A 23,733-nucleotide genomic window follows, 5' to 3' on the forward strand; every position below is an offset into this window, starting at 1 on the left:
AACATTATTCATTTCTTTCTTAGCCGTTCATCAAATTCAAAAGTTAATTATATCCATAATCATATCGACATACAATAAGAATGTTTTTTTAATTTTTAAATATAGGCACCCAACTATAAAATATAATTGACTGTTGTTCGTTTTCTTGTCATAAATTTATATACACTATTATACCACCTGAATGATTGATAAGTATTATAAATATGGTTTAATAGGTTCGGAGGTCCCTATATTTGCGGGTTCGTTTCACTTGGGTCCTTCAATTTTAAAAGTGATCAATTAGGTCCCTAATTTAACAAAATTGAGTCAATAATACCCTTTCCGTTAAATGCAAGGGAATCTGAATGCAAATTAAAAATTGCAGAAATTGCCACGTATTAAGCTCAAACTCTGCCACCTGCAAATAAAATGATGCCTCAGCATGCCACCTGTTGAATTTGCATTTAGATTCCCTTGCATTTAACGGAAAGGGTATTATTGACTCAATTTTGTTAAATTAAGGACCTAATTGATCACTTCTAAAATTGGAGGACCCAAGTGAAACGAACCTGCAAATATAGGGACCTCCGAACCTATTAAACCTATAAATATCAATAACCTTAACAGCGACACATATGTCAGTGTAAAGGTGACTTGCTATTGAAGAGTGTTCAGTATCTGTCTAAACAGTAGAAAGTTGGAAATAACATGTAAGATTTTTGAAGGGCTGAATTGGTGAACAGAAAGGAGAGATTTGATATTAGAGGGTTACTCTCTGCATCACATGCCATATTGATCCCTGCACCACATTTTATTTTAATTCTAAAATTAATCTTTATATTTTAAAAAATTATACACTTCTCAATTTATAGCAAAGATAAATTGGATATGGGATGGTACAGGAAACATTTGGTGGGGTAGAAATAAAATAAAAAAAAGGTTATTTTTGTAATTAAATTTTTTTTATAAAAAATTGGGGAGGTGGAGAAAGAAGTGGTGGTGGTGGAGGGAGCAACACCCAATCCTTTTTAGTCATGATGAGAAACTCTGCGCACCTCCTTTTGTTTTTCTGCACCCCCATAATTTTCAATGTTTCCGGCTACACCTCTCACCTTTCTCTTTCGGCACCTCAATTCTCTCCTTTCTTACACCTCAATCCTCACCTTCTTCACACTGCACCTCTAACCTTAACTTTCTTCCTTCTTCACTTACTTTGATCTTTAATCTTTTTATTAAAGTTTTGGAAGTCATTTTGTATCAAACATTTTCAGGTTTGTAAATGTATTTTTGGTTTTGAGATTGGAAGTATTTTTTGTAGGAGGGTGTAATTTTATTCTTTTTATCCTGATTGTGTTTTGGATTAGTTGATCCGAAAAGTATTTATAGATTTAAAAATATCTTTTAGATTAGTCAATCCGGAAGTAACAGTATGGTTTGAAAATTTTGCATGCCCCTTCCCCCACACTATAACATGCATTTAATGGTTTTAAATAAATTATATATCATTAACCTTGATGTAAAATAGTTTTATATTATCATAAGAATATGAAACATAAAGCAACATAAAATATTGGCCATAGCTACTAAAGTATATATATCCATAGGAAAGGGGAAGATGAACTATACTAAACTGATAAAAACGGTTGGAAATAAAAAGTAGTTTATTTGAATTGAAAATTTAGTTAACTAAACTGAAGTATTGTTTTTCTATTAAACTACACTATTCTAAACTGTATTTAAAATAGTTAAATTATTTGTTAACATCCAATTATCAAATTTAACTAACTCAATTGAATTCAATCCAATTTTTACCGGGATCGATTGAATTGGACCGATTGGATTAAATTTGAACGAATTTTAGCTACGTTAACTCAATTAAATTTAGCCAAATTTGGTTAGGATTGATTAATGCAGCCAAATTTGATCAATTTTTTGTCGTTTCTGACTTGATCAAACTCGACCAAATTTGAATGGGACGACTCAGTCAAATTTGGATGAATCTAAGTCCAAGATGACTCAATCAAATTTTGATTGAGATTAACTTATCTAATTCAACCAAAATTTGGTTGTGGTTGACCTAGTCAAATTGGGCCAAATTTCGGCTATGACTAACTTAGCCAAATATTGGTTGGGATCAACTAAGCTGAGTTCAGACAAAATTTGGTCATGATTGATTAATTCAAATTCACCAAATTTAGGTCAAGGCCAATTCAATTGAATCCAGTCAAATTTCAGTTAGGATCAACTAGGACAAATTTTGACGAATTTCGATTGAGCTGACTTTGTCAAATTTTTCCAAATTTTAGTTAAGATGACAAGATCAAATTTGACTGAAATTTGATTATGACTGTCTAATTCGACCAAATTTCAATTGTGGTCAAATTTGGTCAAATTTCGATCGTGGCCCGACTTAGCCCCTCTCAACCTTTAGGTCACTGTGGTCTGTCTTGACCTTTGGACTGAGCTATCCATCACGATTTTCAACACACAAGAGTCTGTTTTGACTTTTGGCTTGGACTAACTTATCTCAACTTTCGGCCTATATGTCTACGTGCTACTATGAGTTTCATCAACACAGTAATTTTAAATTAATGAGCATTTAACTGAAATATAATTTTAAAGGTTCGATTTTATAAAACTAAACTACAAAAAGGTTCCGTTCAGTTTTTATTGTAAATAGTTAATTTTTTTAATATAATATAATACAATTATTTCACAGTTCAGTTTGTTTAATTTTATCTATTCCTACTTTCCCGTCTAACCAATGTGTACAAGTGCAACCATTAAATTTTTCTTACATATAAAACTATGCAGAATCTGGATTATGCTACACCCATTTCGAATGTAGACGTTGTCAAGGTAATGTCTCCGTTCGCTGATCAAGCAAATGGAAAACGATGCCTTCCAGAATACTTATTCAGGAATTCCTTTTTTTTATATATTTTAGATCAGATGTTTCAGAAGGCACATTCCACATTCGCAAATATCTTCCAGGACATATAATCTGGAAGAAATTAAAAGTAACGAGGTGTATGGATTTTTGTTATATTTTTCACAATGAGAAGTTATTGGAAAATCCCGTTTTTATAGAGGTGTAGTAAGAAAACCAAGGTGGTGCAGGATTAACTTCCTTTGTCAGAACATTATTCAAAGATTAATTGATATGTTGATACCAACATAGTCACTTTATTGGATTTTGACATGATCATATTATCATTATTGCAGTCTGCATAATGAAACTCATGTGTACACAGAAGAAAATGCTAGATTTATTCCAAGGCATGGAATGGCTTTTCGTCTCGAAATTTCAAGCCAGATATTACACTGGTCTAGAACCAAGATTCTAACACGGGTAATACGCTTCGATTTTTAGAAAACCCAAACATAAGAAAATGCGATGACATTTTTGTAATTTTAATAATCTTATAGGTCTCGGTTCAAGGGGAACCGAGGCAGAAAAGTTTATATTACCTTAGTTGCTTTAGAATCGAGGCATAAAAGCCTGCAAAACTCCACGTGTCCATTAAATTTTTCATTTTGATATTTTATCGAACACTTTAGACATCGGTTAAGCAAATAACCAAGTCAATATCCTTGATATTTTCTGCACTATTCTTCTTCTTCTCGTGCAAGAGCATCTTCCTCTCTCATCTCCCGTTTCCCTTTTCTTTTTCTTGTTTCTCTCTCTTCTCTATGCTCCAATCTCGCTCCTTGCGCCGGGAGCCACCACGACCTCGTCGTGTGCGACGGCTGCGAGTGCGACTTCACCTCGCCTGCCAGTGCATTGCCTCTAGAGTGAAGAGGAGCGGTGGTCGTTGGAAGTGAAGCAGCTTCTCGATAACAACTCTTAGGGTTCTAATCTAGATCTCCATCCCCAATTTTAGTGCTGCATGGTGAAAAATCTCAGATCTACAGATTTGAAGGCCCGACTTCCACCCCTAAAGACCCCTCCTCCGTCCCTAACGTCTCTGAAGCCATAGCCTCATTCAGAAATTCGCTAAACCTCGATTCAGCTCCTTCCTCCAAAGTTGACGCCTCTTCGCGAAAACTTGCATGGGGAAGTGTCGTTCGCAACCTCACTCAGTTTACCCATTCTTGCAGATTACCCATTCTTGCAGTTTACCCATTCTTGCACGGGCAAAAACATACATCTTTTTGCCTCGGTTCAGAATCGAGGCAAAAACATACACCTTTTTGTCTCGGTTCAGAATCGAAGAAAAAAGTGGTAGACTTTTTGTCTCGCCTATATATACCTCGGTTGCAGAACCGATACGGATAGACGAAAATAGCCATTGTGGTTTTCCTTTACTACATTAATGTTAGTGAAGTTATTTCATGTGTCCGTTGATATTTACTATTTGTTAGAGTTATTATACCATTTGTTGGATTGTTATAAGTCTACTTATTAATATTTAATCTTTAAAATTGTATATGTTTTGACGGGAGAAGAGTGGATTGGAGATTTCACGTGTATGGACAAAGTAGTTTTACATATATAAGATGTATAGACAAAGTAGTTTTACATTATATAAGTGTGTTTACATAATCCAAACAGACAACACTTTAAATTCAATTAATCCGTCAATTAAATTTTACAAAACTAACTTATAAATTATTCACATTAAATAATGATAAGTCACTCTAAAATATATAAATATGTGAAAATCTTACCTGTTATCTACAGTGATAAGTCACTTTATTTAAATCTTATCATACATGTTTTCATTTGTAAATTGGTGTTGGAGTACGTTGGAATTTGCTGTACAGAATACAGAGATATTGGAAGAACATATATTCAAAACAATAAGAAGAGAAACATCAAACACATAATTCTATCAATATATACCATTGTCTGCAATTGCCTTAAGCTACACTCAATTCATAATTCATGCTCCTCGTTCAAAGTAATTAACAATGACAAAGAAATCGTCCCATTTTCACTTGATAAATTTTAGAAGCTAGTGAAAACAAGTTGAACAATTTCATTCAAGTAAACTAAACGTAGTGTGGGACATATAAATAGTTGCAGAAATTACAAGGAACACAAAATGTTAAAACACAGTAATGAGTGAGCAAAGGAAAATGTAAAGTTCCCATACAAAAGCGTCTCAAGTTCTCTTAACTGGATCAAAGTTGGCGACTCCGATAACAGCACCAAATATCGCCACGAGCACAACCCCACCAGCAGCAATACTTAGCAGAAAGTTTTGGAGCGAAGGAGAGAAGTCATATCCCGCTGCATGAGCCACTTCAGGAATCACCATGCCCGATGTTACTACAGCAGCGCTGAGACCCTTCACTGCTATTTCCTTCAAAGACGCTTCCATGTTGAGCCTTTTTGGTTCTGCCTCTGACAATTTCTTCGCCGCACTCCTCTTCAAGAACGCTTCGGTGGGAGGAGGGTTTGACTTTGACCTGTTCTTGCTGGCGGAGCTGAGTGGCAGAACCATTGAAACGGAGAGAGAAGCCATTTTTTGCTGTCGTTTTGATTATTCGTGAAACTTTTTGCAAAGGCTAGAACTTTAGATAGTGGGTGGAATCAGATATGTGGTGGGAAAATAAGATTTTGTGATGACGTGGCAGGTCTTGTACCTTGGATTGGGGATAGGGTTATTTGGGATTGATCACTTGGATAGTTTAAGGTCTCAAAGGATGTAGCTTTGTAGTCGATCAAAGAGGATAAAACATTGTTGGGTAGCATCAAATTTTCGGGAAGATTAAGTTTTACGTTTGATTAACGATAGAGAGTGATAGATATCTATATTTATTTTATTTATATTATAAAAATAAAATAATTATAAAAGAATAAATTTTTATATTTAAAAAAAGGAGAATAAAAATTAAAAGAAAAATAATATTAAATGAAGGGTTAAATATGTTTTTAGTCCCTAAACTATTGGCCGTTTCTGGTTTTCGTCCCTCTTTCAAAGTAAGGTACAATTTGGTCCTCATTCTTTTGGAAACGTTCGTTTTAGTCCTCGAAAACTAAACACTGTTTAAAAATTTGGTCCTCATTTAGCAACAAATGAGGACTAAAACCAAAATTCCGAGGACTAAAACGAACGTTTCGAAAAAGAATGAGGACCAAATTGTACCTTACTTTGAAAGAGGGACGAAAACCAGAAACGATCAATAGTTTAGGGACTAAAAACATATTTAACCCTTAAATGAATGTAAAAAATTGGTGCATTAGAAAGTATTATTTTATATTTTTTTTGTTATATGTTAAACTATTTTTTTTGTTTAAATTTTGAAAATTATATACATTTAAGTATGTTAATCAAAGACTTTCTTACTTAATAATGTAAATTAAGCTTATTAAGGATATATTTGGATTCACCTTTGTTTTTTGCATCAACATGAATTTAAGATAGGTCAAACATGATTTTCTTATTGGCTATAATGTTTCACAAATGTGATTTAATGTTTAAACTAGTCTTGTTGAAGCTATTAAAAGAAGCTTTTGCATCAATGCTCGAGTCATGTTTGTCCATCATGCTCGAGTTTTTTCTATTCTTTATATTAGTCATTTTCCTTTTTGGTGCTATAGAAATTTAAGTATATCTGTCTATTTTGTTATCTCCAGAAAAATACACCAAGTCCCAATATAAACTTATTTTTATTTAAAAATAACCACATGTTATATTGCATAAATTTAAATAGGGTTAAATATGTTTTGGTCCCTAACTTTTAGTGAAAATTGGAATTAGTCCCTCTTCAAAACTTTGACCTAATTTAGTCCTCAAACTTTATTATTGTTTGAATTTAGTCCTTTTAACTAAATTTTGTTAGATTTATTTAATGTTTCAAGTGTGTTTCATGATAGCATCTGAGTTGTTTTACACCTTTTGACACATTTTTACTTCAATGTTAACTGAGAAATGTGTTTGAAACATCAAATAAAGTTAACAAAATTTGGTTAAAAGGACTAAATTCACACACTTCTAAAGTTTGAGAACTAAATTAGTCCAAAGTTTTGAAGAGGGACTAATTCCAAATTTCACTGAAAGTTAAGGGACCAAAAACATATTTAACCCTTTTAAATAAATCGATAACAATTAGATTAATGTATAAAATCCACCTTGAATATAAGCTATTATATGGTGTGATGAAGAGTATGACAGATTAAGGTAACAAGACAATGGTGACAACGATGGTAATTAATATTTAAATATATGTAATAAACCTTAGATTAAATGAGATTCTCCTTAACATAAGTTTTGAGAGAAATGGTGATTGTTGCAAAGGATGGTCGAGTAGTAGGATTTGGGTCCCAACAAAGACAAATAAGGTCAATAAGCTCTCCGAGTTTATCAACATCATCATCACATGGAAGCTTAGGTCGAAGCTTACCCTCCACAACTTCCATGGCAATCTAATAACATAACATCAACGCTTTCATCACAATCAAAATCACATTAATTAATCAACTTGCTACATAATAAAGATTAACATTAAATTAATCACATAATCATTTACTTTAATTAAAAATTTAACATACCTTGGTGGGACCATATTCTGTCTCAACATAAGGGTAATTCCCAGTTAGTAGCTCGTTCAGTATGATCCCAAAACTATACACATCACAACTTTCATTATAAGGTTCACATCGGATTACCTCTGGTGCCATGTAAACGTATGTTCCTGAAAATAAAACAAACATAATTAATATCATTACATGCAGAAAACAAGAACATCCTAGTTTTCCTCACTTATCTCTTTCTTATTTAGAAAAAAAAAATTCTAAAATAGAAAAAGAGATTGATATCAAGAATAAGATTGTTTACCTGTTTCTCCGGTGAGGGCCATTTCTTCGTCACCCAAGAACCGTGCGTGGCCGAAGTCCGCGACTCTAACATGCAGGGCGTCATCAAGAAAAATGTTGCTGGGCTTCAAGTCACGGTGAACCAGTTTGGGCTTTTGCTCGTGCAAGTACTGCATAGCTTGGGCTATTTCCAAGGCCCGGCCCACTCTCTCCTGCAAGGGTGGGAGTGGCACCATCCGCTCACTGCGCCGGTTCCCAGGTCCATGGAGCCACTCCTTCAGCGTGGTGCTCAGGTACTCGGTGACCACCCACGCGTGCTGTGGAGGTTCGATGCACGCGCCCATGAGCTGAAGCACGAACCTGTGGCGTTGCCGCGACAGCGTTTCGAGTTCCTGAGAGAAGTAAACGACGCCGTTTTCGTTTATACGGAAAAACTCTTCAGAAATGCACTTCACTGCGACCTCAAATCCACGCCATGTTCCTCTGTGAATCTCTGCGGTGCTTCCTTCCCCAATTTTTTCTTCCAATTTAATCTATGGATCACAAAATTCACATATAATCATAATTAGTATTTTTTTTATTAGCTAAACCCTCAAGTATGTTTTTTTTTTCTTAAAATATTATTGATTTCTACTCTATTATACATATATTAGTAATACAGATTTTAATATTCGCTTTTAAAAGAGTTTCTTGTTAGTTTCTATGAAGTCAAAGACAGTTTTTTTTTCTGCTATTTTATCCTGTTACATTAGCTTTGTATAAAGACACATTTTGTGTCGGCAATAATATGTTGGAGCAGTATTATCAGTTCATAACTCTGCTGTAAATTGTGTTCATCTGTTATGATATAGTTTAAACATGGCATTAAGAGCAAGTACGGTCATGTGAAGACAGTTTCTGTATAGTTTGCGAGATTAAGCTGCTTCATGACTCCGCAATCACTATAGAAGGTAACTTGGTGAGCAAGCCATAACAGATAGAAATTGGCTGAAGGCTATTGAGAAAAATCACACATGGAAGCTGGTCGAATTGCCTTTGAACAAAAGGGTTATTGCTTTAATATGGGTTTACAAAGTCAAGGTGAATGAATGGAAGAGGAGAGTACTTAGGCACAATGCTAGACTTGTAGCCAAAGGATTCCTGCAAAAGGTTGGAGTTGACTATGGTGAAATCTATGCACTGGTTGCAAGAATTGAAATTGTGTGATTGGTTGTGATGAGTCCATATTTATGTCCTCATTTAAGTTTCAATTTAAAATTTTTAATTGAATTTTTGTGTTTAAACAAGCACCTAAAGCCTGAAACAAGAGAATGGATAATTTTAGCAGCAAAATTGGGTTTCTGGAGTGCACAAACGAGTATGGTGTCTATGTAAAGTTTTGTGAGAACAATATGAAGACTGAAAAGGTGATAATTTGCTTGTATGTTGATGATCTATTGATCACAGGAAGCAACAAGGAGCTGATAAACAGATGTAAGGCTGATCTGCTAGCAGAGTTTGAAATAAGGGAACTAGGTATCTTGAATTATTTTCTGGGAATATAATTCAAGATGACAAAATGTGGAATGTTGATGCACCAATCAAAATATACACGTTATCTGCTGATCAAGTTCAATATGCAACAGAGTAAGTATGCTAATACTCCAACAGAAACAGGTTTGAAATTGGAGAGAAACGGTGATGAGGAAAGTGTTTATCCTACACATTATCAAATGAATGTTGGAAGCCTGAGATATCTGTGTAATACCATTTCATTATGAAACAAGTTTGGAACAACAAACTTGAAATTGGGCATTGTGTGTCTGAAATACAATTAGCAGATATGCTTACTAAAGCTCTAAAACGTGAAAGGTGCAAAAGCCTAAGAGTAATTGGTGTTGTGAATGTAAATCAGTTTTGACTTGAGGAGGAGTGTTAGTTTCTATGAAGTCAAAAGCAAATTTTCTGTTATTTTACACTGTTACATTAGTTTTGTATAAGGACACATTTTGTGTCTGCAATAATATGTTGGAGTAACATTATAAGTTCATAACTGTCTGTTGTAACTTGTGTGCATCTGTTATAGTTTAAGCATTTCTTTTATTAATTCAGACGGAGTAAAAATTATGCAAAATCGTCACTTAAAAAATAAAATAAATTAAAAGACTAACATGTAAACGATTATACAAAAGCAAAATGTAGCAGCCATGTTTACCTCATTTGGATGAATGTACCAGCCATTGGTTTTAGCTTGATGAATAATGAGTGATAGATTGGGGTGGTGGGCATGAGCTTGAGGGCTGGTAATGGAGTGAAGAGAGACTGGAGATGGTTGAAATTCACCATTGCAGCTCAGAAAGAGATCCAATAATCCATTTTCTTGTGCTGTCTGAAGACAGTATCTTAAGTAGTCTTGTGTTCTTTCCATTCTTTTCTTGTATATCACTCCAACTTCTCTTTGTTTCATCACTTGCTTTTCCAATTCTTCCACCTACGTTACCATCAACACGTTTTTCACTCAAAAACCAAATTTTATTATGATATACATCATTGTTTTGTTAATGGTTTTACGAGTCTACCAATTGTTCTTTCTTACAAGAAACATGATGTTTCTTCTTGCACCTCTGATTTTCGAAAATAATTTTCAACAAATGAGAATGATAAACAGTAAATATTGTACTTCTAAATTTTCATACAAATTTTGAAATCTATTAAAATATTTGAAAAATTATTTAACGGATTTCAAAATTCGTTGAAATACAGATAAGGGATATATGATTTTTTGAATTGTTGAAAGATAAAACCTTTAAAATAAGTTACTTTAAGTTAACAATTTTTTTTACATAGGATAATTTTGGAATTTTAAAAATATTTGGAGAGGTAGAGAAAGGGAGAAATGGTTGGAGGTACAGAAAAAAAACTTCCCAATAACCAATCCATACATTTTTAAATTGGTTTCTTCAAGGGGTGTTGCTCCCTCCACCCCCACACATCTCTTCCTCCACCTCTCCTTTACTATTTTGCCCCTTCCTCCACCTTTCCTTTACTATTTTGCCCCTCAGTAAAATTTTATTTTTAAAATTGTTGTTTTTTAATTTTATTCATTTATAACATATTTCACTGTTAACCTACTTAGTTTCTTGTATGAGTAAAATATTTTTCTACAAAGCTTGGTGATCGTGAAAAGAATTATCAAACAATCTTCTTCTTGTTCTCGGTGCAGTACGTGGTGCAGTGCGTTTATGGTGTAGTGTCCTTGTCGTGGTTCCTCTCCAGGTACGTAGTCATAATCTTTCCAATAATCCTAAACCCTAAATCCTTCCCATACTTCCAATAATCCTTTTAATATCCAAGCCTATAATCCTTGCATGAGCCGCAAAACGTAGTAAAATAAAAACGAAACGTAAAAGGAACACTGCCTATGGACGGATGACATCCTTCAACGGATGTCAACATCCGTTGAAGGCAAAACGGATGTCGACATCCGTTTAAGGCAAAACGGATGTCAACATCCGTTTTGCCTTCAACGGATGTTGACATCCGTTGAAGGATGTCATCCGTCCAGAGGCAGTGTTCCTTTTACGTTTCGTTTTTATTTTATTTGTTTATTTTATTTACAGTAATTTATATTTAAATTTATAATTTTAAATGTTATATATGGTTAGTTTTTAAACGTAATAATTTTGTTAAAATATGAATTTGTTAAAATATGAATTTGTTATAGGTGGAGAAGAAGCTTAACGGAAGAGAGAAAGGTAAACGAAAATGGAAGAGAGGAAGAGGTGCAGAGGGAAGTAAATCAGAAGTTTTAAATAAATTAAAATATTAAAATAATAAAAATAAAAAATTTTAACTTTTGAGGATATAATTGTCATTTTAGAAGGATATAATTGGCATTTTAGAAAATTGGGGAGGTGGAGGAAGAGACGTGTGGGGGTGGAGGGAGTAACACCCTTCTTCAAGCTCAACACTATTCTTGGGCTTGATCCAGCAACCACTTCTGCTCTACTCTTGACCCATGGATCCAAGATTATAAAGTAAATATGCCTTTGATTTTTGCAGCTTATTCTATTTCACTATTTTTAACTCATTTGATCAAATGGTATCAAAATAATTTATATTGCTTTCAAACTGTAATAGTAATAATAATATAAAAACAGTTATTAAGGTCCACAACAGTCAATAGAAAATTACATTCTAAATTTATTATTTTTGAAAGCTTATAATTCTTATTTTAATAGTAATTTACAAATTGCGGGTATCATTATTCAAATAAAAACTATATAAGAAATTACTATAAAAACTCATGACATATTAAACATTATTTTTTAAATAAAAATTGCGGGTATCATTCATATATCAGAATATTTGTAATTACAATATTTACGCTATTTATATTTTGTAGAAAAAACTATAGTAGTAACTCCAAAAAATCATTAAATAAAATTAAAACATGTGGTAAACATAATTATTGCTTTGAAAGAATTTTTAACCTTCTTTTTGTTTAAATGGTTAATTTGTTTCTTTAAGTTTTACGTATTTTAATATGAACCAGTAGACATACTTAACTAGAAAAAATTAATGAATAATCTTTATTTTTCAACTAAATTATATTTAATTTAATATAATATAAACGTAAATAAACTACTTTTATTGCAAATACAATTATTTACAAAATTAAAATAGTAAAAATTAAATAAAAAATAAGAAAACATTCAAGAGAAAATAAAAATGTGATAACATATTTAATCTAAAAAGATGAAATATATGACACAAAATATTTTCAAAATCAAGACTATAGAAAGTAAAAATAAATTATTTAACTAAAGAAAGAAAAAGTTATTATTGTCTTTCAAATAAAAACTACAAACAATATTAAATATAAAAAAACAATTAAATATTATTCTCTCTATAACTAAACTTTAAATAAAAACATTATCTTAATATTAAAAAATATATATATATATTTATACAAAGAGAAAGAAAACTATATCAAAAGTGTAAAACTTTATATTATTGTACCATCATAAACCATTGTTAACTTTTTGCAATAATTATATCTTAATAGTAGTTTTGAATTAGTTGATAGCGTAAAATTATTGTGTAATAACATGTGTGAGTATATGCATGAGCATTAAAGTAATGTAAAAAGGATGAAGCAGACCTTTTGTTTCAGTGTTTGTGGAGATGTAGAAGCAGAGGACCCTTTGGAGAAGCCTCTGCAGCAGCCTACAAGTGGAGGGCTTGGTGGCTCCACATGCTTCTGTGGTTTGGCCCTACAACTAGGGTTAGGGTTGGATGATTGGCGAGAGAGGTAAGGAGAGTGTCCCCTGTTAGGGCTGTTCTTGAAACTCATGTTTGTTAACTTGAAATGAAAACTGTGATAGAGTGGAAGGGCAAACCCTAATAGACTCATGAGGGTCCCTTAATATGGTCTTCCACCGTTTTTGTTGTGTGGTGAAGGCCACATAGCTGGCAACAATGACGGATTTTATGAAGAACATTGTTCAGACAAATACCTTGTTGGGTTGCTTTCACATGCTTTGTTTTGTTTCAATGAAACATTGGCTTCTATCTGTCCTTCAAACTTTAGATAATAGACAACATTATAAAATTTCGTGATAAGCTAGGTCATCAGTTTCTACAATGAATTTTAAGAGTTAAAAACCATGTTGAAATATGGTAAGTAATGGGTGGCCATTTAGGCGGAGGTTACTACAAGATTTACCACAGCATACATAGATTTAGGGTTATACAATCAAATCATATGATTAATAAGTACTCTAAACTTCAACTTTATTCACATCTTGTTTAGATTATCAAATTTTAAATAAGATGATATTTTGATATAATAAACTTTTAAACTCAATAATTTCTATACTCGTTTTATATCTATTATTTTATCCTTCATCTTCTTTATTTTTTTACAAATACAAATATTTGGTTTTTTAATGACATTACTCTTAAAAATAGATTGTCAAAATGATTGATAAAATGTTAAAATATCATTTATCTTCGAAATACTATTTACTTTATGTGTAATAAGTTTGGTCACTTTTTTTTTCGCATATAGTAAATAGAGGAGTTGCTATAAAAATAAAATTATAGATCATTGTTGATTTCGTTTTTTTGTAATGGTAAAAGTTTTTTTTTCACATAATATTATAATACAAATGGTCTAAGTTCGAGTTTGCGGTACAATGTTTAAAAATAACTGGTTCTATGTAATAGATAAAACCAAATTATCTCTAATAAAAAACACTTATGATTTATAAAACAACTTTAGTGTAAATAATTTATTTCTTGCAAAATGTTGTAATTGAACTTAGTAATAAGATATTTTTTTCTTATTAGGACAAGACACTAGGGAGAATACATCAACCAAATATAAGAGTTACATCAAATGAAATTAGAAATTAACGAGGGTGGGTTAAACTAAGAGAATGTGGAATCCTTATAACAAAAATGTATTATTATTTATTTTATTTATACACATCCTGCGGATATGCACTACCACAATGCTTCTACCAACTTAAATTGTTTGCAGTGTGCAAGAAAGTATCCAATGATTTATATATATATATATATATATATATATATATATATATATATATATATATATATATATATATATATATATATATATATATATATATATATATATATATATATATATATATAATGGTGAAGAATACTAAATTGCAGCTATATATGAAAATTTCATTCAGGGATTTAGGCATTTGTATTTTCATATCTAGTTGTGTCTAAACTATTGTAGAAATATTGTAAAGAGGGTCATAGCTCTCGTGATTTTAATTTTTGAGTTTAAGGAATTATTGTGAGATTACAGTAAAGTTAATGAAAAATTAACTACACAACAAATGTATTGTATGTAACAATATTTTAATATGAAAAATAAATAAGGTTAATGTTTGTTAAGTCAACACTTTATTCATTCATTGTAGTTAGTATTTACTAAATCGATCCTAAAATTTTTTAATATTTATTTTAATTAATTTTTGCTTAGATGGTGTAACCTTACTTATTTTTAATATTTATTTTTGTTAGTATTTGTTAAGTCGAAACTAAATTTATTTATTTTTAATATTCATTTTATAAGCTAGCATTACTATAATAATTTATTTAATATAAAAATTTGAAAAAGATTTTCCACTTTTTAACATTTTTGGAAAAAAAAATAATGTTCTGTTTCTTACTAGAACGATTTAGCCTACTCTAATAATCACAATGTGGTTGATGCTAATATTTGGAAGTCAAATTTATGTTTTCTTCTACCTATCAATTGAAATTGGACTTCAATTTTAAATTGGAATTAAATTTGGTCTTTTAATTAAAATTGGATTTTTAATTGTAATGTTATTTGAATTTGTAATTTAAACTTTTGCTGGACTATTTAATTTGCAATTGAGATTCATAAGCATATTTATAGATAGGTGTTAAAATGTATGTCAATGGTACAACTAAAACTATTTCAGCAGATTCAATTTTGTTTTTTTAAATTTAAAAATAATTTTACACTTTTTGTTTTTTTAAAATAAATATTTGTAAGTATTGACTAACAAGCCGAAGACTAATTATAACTTTGTCAGTAAATGTTATCTGTGTCGATTTTTGAGTGACATTCTCTAAATTTTCATGTAATGTTAAAAAGACATTTATTTTTATAGTCTTGTTTTTTTTTAACCTAAGAAAAAGTGTTTTGTTTTTCTCTTTCTTACTTCTTTTTTATTCTTTTTGAAACTTATCTGATGTAGATGGTCATGGAAGGCCAAAGACGTTATCAATCTATAAGAGATTCAAAAGCATGATCCACATCTTGAGTTCATGTGCCTAGTTCTTGTTTTGTATGTATTTTCTACTTCTTAAATCAAGATTATATTTGACATTATTCCAATTCGAATTATATATTTTCATAATCGAAATTATTGAATGTAAGACATTAATCCGAAGTCAGCTGAGGCTACGTTAATCAATGGAAAATTCAGAATAAATTGATACTAAAATAAAACTAAAGACACAAACGAAAAATGAAAGTATATTTAATTAGGAATTTTTATATAACGTCACATGAGGTATTGTCCTTAACAAAAAGTTAACTGCCAGTTCTCTTCTAACAACTATAAAGACAACAGAAAAAAAAAACACTGCAAAACTGGTTGGACAAGTTTTATTTTTTGGTATCGTTTTCAACAATTTGGACGTGTCGAGTATGTTTTCTTGTCGATTCTTCTTTTATCAAACTTTACGATCAGTTGAACAGATCAAATTCCTGAACGCATCCCTTTTCAAATCGGATCCATTTTTTTTTTCACAATCTACTCAGCTAGCTGGTTCACCTAAAAGAACCACCACTTGAAGCAAATAAAATGAGTTAAAGTATACAAAAAGCAGTGCAGAAGACGAATATGCATGCACAAGATTCAATCATTAATTGATTTGAACACGTTCCAAGAGTGCAACATGTTTGTGTCCTCCAAGAGAATCTGCATTGCACAGAAACTAACCTTATAACAGGTCTGAAGTGTTTGTCGACAAGATGGATGATTGTTAGAAGATGAATGTGGTGAGTGCATCGGGAGAAACACTAGTGTGAACGTTATTCTGGGATGTGTGCTGGGAAAGAGAAGAAGGAGAGAGACAGCGAAAAAGGTTGTTGCATTGAAGTGTACAAAAACATGACAATGATGGTCTAAGTTGTACTTTGAATCACTCACATAAAGGGAAAGTGCATGGTTTAACAGTCCAGTGGAAACTCACCTAGGGATCTTCAACCTTCATCACTTTGTCTTTCCCTAACGCAACAAAGCAAACTAAAGGGACCCAACTATGGTGTGGACCACATGAAGAAGGAGAAGCCATACCCCACTGTTTATCTTCCACCTTCACTTTTTCTTCCTCTTTTTCCTGCACTGTCTTGGAGATACCCGCTTGACCACATGGTTTCTTACAACTAGCTACTATCCTAGAACACCCTTCCTTCTATCTATAACTGTTGCCATATTGCTTTATCTCTTTCTTTTCTCTTATCAATTTCCTTTCTTTCCCCGTTTTTCAACATGGATACTGCATACAAAGTAAAGTTCCTGCTCTCATATTACAACCATAAAGACTCAAAGCTCAAGCACTAAATTTTTTTTTTGTCTTAAAAAAAGTCTCATTTTTTTTAGTACTAATTGCTTTATACTTCTAAAAAATATCTCAAAAATTTGTAAATGAAATCATGATAAAATAGTCTAATTTCTAAGTTTATTTTAAATTACCAAACTCTAGTTGTCCCTAGTTACAAGCGGTTCTGTTTATTTAGATTTTTGTTCCCAAATCGGTGTAACATTGCCCAAACAATTCAAGGGTTATGCGTAATATATCTATAATTAAGCAACTTGAAATATAATATCTACATATAAAGGGGTTTAACCTTGTTGAAGATATTGGTCTCGTTTGGGAATGACTCAGATGTCAATTAAAATATATGTAACCATGTTTAGACATATCTGAATCTCAAACGGTAGACTGTCTTGACAAACGAATACATAAGAAAAAACGAACCAGAAAATCTAAACAGAATTTCATGGGTTGGGGAGAAAATATAATAATTTTTATGATTGCAAGGAGATAATTAGGTATTATTTTGTAATTGTCTTCTAATGAGTTTTTCCTAGTTTCAGTTGTTAAAAGTTAATCCAGTTTGTCATAGTGTGATTGAGTCTAGTTCATTATACATTTTGATAGGTCTCATTTTTATAATTTGATAGCTTTTCTCCCAATTCATAGTAAAATTTTGTTTGTTTTTTTTAGTTTTATACTACTTTATATATTTCTAGATCTATTAATTAATGTAAAATGTTAATAACAGTATTAAAAGTGTGGAGAGAGCAACGTATTTTATTCAGTGAGTTGGAGGACGAAAGAAAGTATAGTGAGCTGGTTTGTTGAAAGATAAAAATAAAATAAAATAAAAGGTCTGTGAAGTAATGTAATCAAAACTAGGACGTCCTTTTTTATTATTATTTTCTTTATGTGTATAATAATTTTATATATAATTTTTCATTATATTCAACAATTTTAAATTTTAAATGACTGTAAAGATTTATATTGTCATTCAATTATAAATTATATATCATGGACATAAATTTTAAAACAATTCTTATAAAATAGATATAATTTTTTTGATATATAATTTTTTTTCCATATTTAAAAATAGATATTTGTCAAACTTTTTCGTAAGGTAAATTTACTAATGCAAAAAAAAAGTAAAATTAACCTTTGTTATGTTTTTTATATTTTTTGAAATTCTCAACATACAACGCGGATGACGATAAATTGATGTTGGTTGTGTAACATGTAACATCCCATAAATATAGCACACAATTATATACATGTGTCAACATTTAATAATATGATTGAACAGTTAGTACAATATTAAAGTCAAACTTACAGTTATTACAAAAATAACCATAAAATTTTTCGAACTTTACAAGAGCTTCCTATACTACTATCGAACCGAACGGTTATATTTACAGAACAAAATAGTGAACGATCGTTTCACTAAAACTATCTATATTATATGACCGAACGGTCATCTCCTATTCAGCAGGAGTCTCAACGTCCAGCTCCTGTTCCAATGTAAGTTCTTTCCCTTCTGCTCACATCCAACAAGGATGATCATTGCAATAGAAAACCGAACGGCAACATGGATAAAAACATAAAATAAGGGTAAGCTATTATAACTCAATTAAGCATGCATTCATATAAGAGCCAACGTAGATATCACACATAACTTGAATATCATAATTCACGTACGACTGACACTTGACTTGACCATCCGGATTGTATGAATACGTAGCTTGAGGCCATTCGTGCACTCGGGTGGTGGAGTAATTGGAAAACCATCAGCTGCCACCCGAGGTTAGTCCGTTATAACTCACCCAAGAACCTATGGGCTAGGACCTCCCGCCATTCTCACACAATGACTTACCCATCTCAACTTGAGAACTGGTAATCATTAGAATATCAGGATGAACTCCGTGAATTTCACTATCCGTATTCATACTTTACCACCACATTATCCTTACACTAAGACATTCCTCCCCGGAATTCTCTTCCACATTACTTGAAACATAAACTTTTACTTGAATACTAATAATATTTCCCATACATAATAGATCATTGTTGTAATAAACAACCAACACCAAGCCATAACATCAGCATTGAAAGATCAAACAACATTTCACATAAGAAGATCGAACGCTCAAATAACACCACCCTTAGTTACCAACGAACGGAAAGGATCTAAACAACAGACGAATATAACCGGACGTTTATTTAATAGATATGACTTTGACATGAGCCGAACACAGCTTAAGAATAGAACACTCTAATTAAACCAAATACTTAATATAAGACTGAACCATATTTAACTATCCTCAATACTCGAACGAACGATATTTCAATATCCTCAAAGTAATAACGAACGATATTCTACTATACTCAAAACAAGAACGAACGCTATTTCACTATCTGACAAAATTGAACGCCTAGAGCTTCTACCGAACACTTATAATTACTCCTACAAACTATTCATCAAACCTAATACTTTTAAGGAAACCGAACGTTAAGACATTTTAGCTTAAATACCCATAAACTTGTATCTGATCATAAACGAACGTAATTTAAGCCTAGTCTAAGTACGAAGTCTATTAATAATAATATATGAGCTATCACAAACTAAAATACCTAATCCAATAAGACTGATTATAAAGGTATATAACCATCAACACGTGATATATTAATCACTTCCTATAAACGGAACGATTATACCCTGGTAAGGCTAACATGCTAACTCTATTGATAACTTATTCTCTGACCATAACCAAACGATTGAGACCAAACACCCAACTATTCTACATAATTTTGCAGAATCCTTAAAGACTTATACAAAACCACCCAAAACCCAGAAACATGCATTTCATACACTCATATACAAATTATCAATCAATTCATTCCATACATACACAAAATCATCACATGTATAATTAAATTTAATAGCTTCCCTTACCTCTTAACAGACCGATCACTCACAATACAGAATTTGTACCACGACCAAACACTCAACCTCCCAGATTCACTGTTTGAGGAAAACAAACCACCCAAAAGACCAGAAACGTGATCAGAACCTTAGAAGAAGAAGAAGATAAACACATGCAACAGAAACTTGGTTTGCATGTGCCCCAAACTAGACTTTATTAGAATCAGGAAGACCTACCAGTTCAAACCACTAAACGATCGGTTGAAAGGAGGATCCTTGCCACCAGCAACCTTACATACACTCTGATGGATGATCAGATGGAAGAAAACGTGAGATTTAATGGAGGAAAAGATGATAATTTTAGAGAGAAGTTAGAGAGAAGGAGGAGAAACGAGTTCAGAAGGTTTGGAGGAGAAGATTGCATGCAAAAAATGGAACCAGTTTTTGAAATTTTAGCTTATATATTCTCTTAGAAAACCGATCGTCCACTCTCCTGCAGCCACATGTCTTCCACTTCCTGAGTCTCGTTGTTCTCTTGCAGACACACGTTTTCCATTAAGATGTGGAATTTAATGGTTCTGACATAACATCTATTCAATTTATAATAAATGTTAATTGAGGTACGTGGATTTATTTTTTGTAATATTTTTTATAATATTTTATTCTACTGAATTCATGAAAAATTAATATAATAAACAAGATACATTTACAAAAGATTTCAAATTTTCAGATACTACGAATATATAGAAATCTTAAACGATAGATTTTTGAAAATACAAGAAACTCAATCCTCTTTGGAAGTTGACCAATATGTTTTTTCTTTTTTTCAACAACTTTCATTTTTTTATAGCATATTTATCTTTAAGTCTATAACAAAAGTTATGATTTTTTAAAGTTTTTCACCACTACAGTTCTAAATTTGAAATAAATATGTAATATGTGAACACTCTAGCAATTTTACAAAATCCTAAAAGTGAGAATGAAGATAAGAAAACACCAACCTTTATGAAATACAATTAGAAATAATAAAAGCTTGAGTTCAAAAGATTATCACAATTTTAACATGGAGTGAAATGAGTTGAAGATGAAGCATCATGAATTGAAAATAAAGCTTTATTGTGTGATAACTTAGGCACAAACAAGAAAAAGAAAATAATAAAGAGATTTCATCCAAATAATCTCATACGGTTTCTTTTATGTTTTAAAAACGAGTTTGAGAAAGGATGCGAGTGCTGTTGATGCCATAAAGTCTTCAGACATCAATTTTAGGATACGCTACAGAGGAGGCTAACATCAAATTTGATTTAAAGGTCTGTTACAATTGAGTTGTGATTTTAATTACAAAAATATTACCAAGGTTGGTTTTTTCGAATCATTACACTATGTTGAATGTATTATGTTAGAAGGGGATTTTTTTTGTTAGTGACTTTGTTAAAGATAAAAAAAAATAACGTAGATATAAAAGAAAATAGGAAATTATTTTTTAAAAGAAATTAAAATTTATAAAAGAAGCCTTGTTGTGGTCTTAATGGAGTGATCCAATTGTGGAATTTGTGTAAACCAATCTTTAGATCGTTTGTGAAAGTACTAATACTCCGTATTCATCACTTTGTCTTCCCTATGTATGAAAGCAAACTAAAGAGAGCGAATTCTGGTGTGGACCACACATGAAGAAGAAGAAGCCATATGTGTTCCACACCTCAACTTTTTCTTCCTCTTTTTGCTGCACTGCCATGGAGATACCCGCTTGACCACGTGGTTCCTTACAACTAGTTACCACTCTAAAAGACTCTTCCTTCTATCTATATGTGTTCCTCTCTTTGCTTTATCTCTTTCTTTTGTGTTATCAATTTCCTTTTCTTTCCCTGATTTTCAGGTTTCACCTTAGATCGTTCCATTCCTCCCACTCCAAAAAATTGAGCACAATTATCGTTGGACAACAAAAAATATCTTATCGAAACCATATTATTTACTCATTAATCATACATGCTTAACAAAACATCTAAAGAAAACTTCAAAAATGGGTTCTGACACGTATTTTGAGCATAGTATTACACTATGAGGCCATTAGCAATGGCGCGGTTAGTACCAACATGGGTGGTTTCATACACTGGAAGCTCCTCACAGTACCTTTCACTTCCAAACACTGCCAAATGATCAAGCTCAAAGAGATCCGAACTTGCATAACTCGACGCATCATCATCGTCGTCATCCTCGTAATCAACTTTACTCCTCAAGGACAACTCCTTCAAAACCAAATCATTGCTCTTCTTCGGGTTTTGTCGGTACTCTCTCAAGAACCCTCTTGAAGCTTCTTCCTCTTCACACAAACGTTTGTGCCCACAGGGTCGACTATCTTCACCGACGATCACACTCACGGGGTAAAATCGCACTGTTTGCTTCACCCCACTGCGCATCCTCTCTCTTCCTGAAGACATGGTTTTGCTCAAACATGACCTGGACAATGAGGAAGTAGAAGAGCATGTAGAGGAATAGTAGGAAGAGGAAGAGGTGGATGATGATGATGATGAAGCGTGCTGCACTTCGCCGCAGGAGCGGGAGCTTGTTTTCTTAGTGTTGGCGAAGAGCGAGTTGAGGAAACTCGTGACACGACCACCAGGAGAAATCGGTTGTTTCACTTTTTTAAGGTTGTTGTAAATCTTCAACGCCCGGGACTTGGATTTTATCAGCATCTCCTCGTCGCGAACCGCCACGTGTCGCTCCTCAGAGGTGTGGGAGTTCCGACACAAACCCTCGAACACGCGAATCCCGTATCTCTCCGACCGGAACGACGCGCTCCCGCCCACGAGCCTGGCGCGCGGCGCGAGACACGATTCGCGCGAGATGGATTCGTTGTCGGAGGAAGAGAATCCAAAGCTGGAATCCGAGGAAACCGAGGTGGAGCTGAAGAACAAAGCATCCTCGTCGCGGTGCACTTTTTTTTTGTCGGTTTTGGCGCCGACATATTTTATATCCGCATCCATGGATTTCGAATTGCCCCTACTGCTCTGTTTCTTGGTGGTGCTCATTGTTGTGTGTCTGTAGAACTTGGTTTCGCCGTTTTTTCTCTCTCCCTCGTCGATGGAACGGTAGATTTGGTCAAGGAGAGTGGTAGAGAAAGATGGGGTTAGTGGCTTGTTTTCATCGTCTCTCTGTGGCTTGTCTAAGTTGTACATGTTTGTGATGTGATGCAATAACTGAAACCAAGGAACTTGGAAGAAAAAAAAGAAAAAAACAACTCAAATCAAGGAAGCGATTTGGTGCTGTTGAAGAAAATGAGGAAGAGAGAGTTTGTTTGTTTGATGGGATTGAGGATTGGTGGTGGAATGAGAGGGTGAGTTTATAAAGGATTGAGGGAGTAAGGTAGAGAGTGTGAGTGAACATGGTGGTCCACAAAAGCAACAACACGTCCCTACCCATAACCAGATTTGAATCAAATGTGGTTCATAATTTTTAAAGCTTATTCTTATATTCTGTCAAAAAATGGCTATATATTTCGCGATCTTTTTTAATAAATTTAGCTAAATTGCATACACAGATCCCTAGTTACCTACATTTGTTGATTGAGTTATATGCACCATATCTTGTAACATATAAGAGTAATAAATAAAGTGATTATTTAGAATTAGGGTCTCCCACCATTCTTCCGTTTTGATGACAAGTTCATGCTTATGCCTTCCCATCACGTACCGAGATTTAAATATGTGTATATTGGAGTCTTCATGTGAGTAGGTCATTGTGTCTATTTACAAAGAAACCAACCGACAAGATCATTCTCATGGTCGCACGCCCCTAACTACAGATTTTCTATGCTTCATGCTTCATTTTTGCATAAGATACACAATCTTCATTTTCTACACTATGATCATTTTTGGCCTTTTATATCAAAATGCCTGAACACTCATTTTTCATTCAATCTTTTACAAATAAGGTGACAAACTTCACTTTATTATCTTGTTGTCAT

General features: G+C 32.6%; 3 protein-coding genes and 1 long non-coding RNA gene across 4 annotated transcripts; 1 reads left to right on the plus strand and 3 right to left on the minus strand.

Annotated features, from left to right (window-relative positions):
• Positions 1-4,799: 4,799 nt before the first annotated feature.
• Positions 4,800-5,505, minus strand: LOC124834555 (uncharacterized). The gene has a single exon (XM_047309264.2). The coding sequence runs from the start codon at positions 5,448-5,450 to the stop codon at positions 5,088-5,090; it is 363 nt and encodes a 120-aa protein (XP_047165220.1). The 5' UTR covers positions 5,451-5,505; the 3' UTR covers positions 4,800-5,087.
• Positions 5,506-7,133: 1,628 nt separating this feature from the next.
• LOC124834556 (serine/threonine-protein kinase STY17-like) lies at positions 7,134-13,079 on the minus strand. The gene is made up of 5 exons (XM_047309265.2): positions 12,888-13,079; positions 9,939-10,214; positions 7,767-8,277; positions 7,481-7,623; positions 7,134-7,354 (listed from the first exon to the last, which is right to left on the minus strand). Exons 1-5 carry the CDS (start codon positions 13,077-13,079, stop codon positions 7,172-7,174), a joined length of 1,305 nt encoding a protein of 434 aa, XP_047165221.2. The 3' UTR covers positions 7,134-7,171.
• Positions 8,104-9,776, plus strand: LOC148204867 (uncharacterized). The gene is made up of 2 exons (XR_015782357.1): positions 8,104-8,242; positions 8,596-9,776. It is a non-coding gene; the product is annotated as an uncharacterized LOC148204867 (long non-coding RNA).
• Positions 13,080-21,701: 8,622 nt separating the features above from the next.
• Positions 21,702-23,094, minus strand: LOC124834554 (protein BIG GRAIN 1-like B). The gene has a single exon (XM_047309263.2). The coding sequence runs from the start codon at positions 22,943-22,945 to the stop codon at positions 21,821-21,823; it is 1,125 nt and encodes a 374-aa protein (XP_047165219.1). The 5' UTR covers positions 22,946-23,094; the 3' UTR covers positions 21,702-21,820.
• Positions 23,095-23,733: the final 639 nt, after the last annotated feature.

This window comes from Vigna umbellata, chromosome 1 (genome assembly GCF_029865625.1).
Source record: "Vigna umbellata cultivar VRB3 chromosome 1, Vumbellata_1.0, whole genome shotgun sequence".
Lineage (NCBI taxonomy): Eukaryota > Viridiplantae > Streptophyta > Magnoliopsida > Fabales > Fabaceae > Vigna > Vigna umbellata.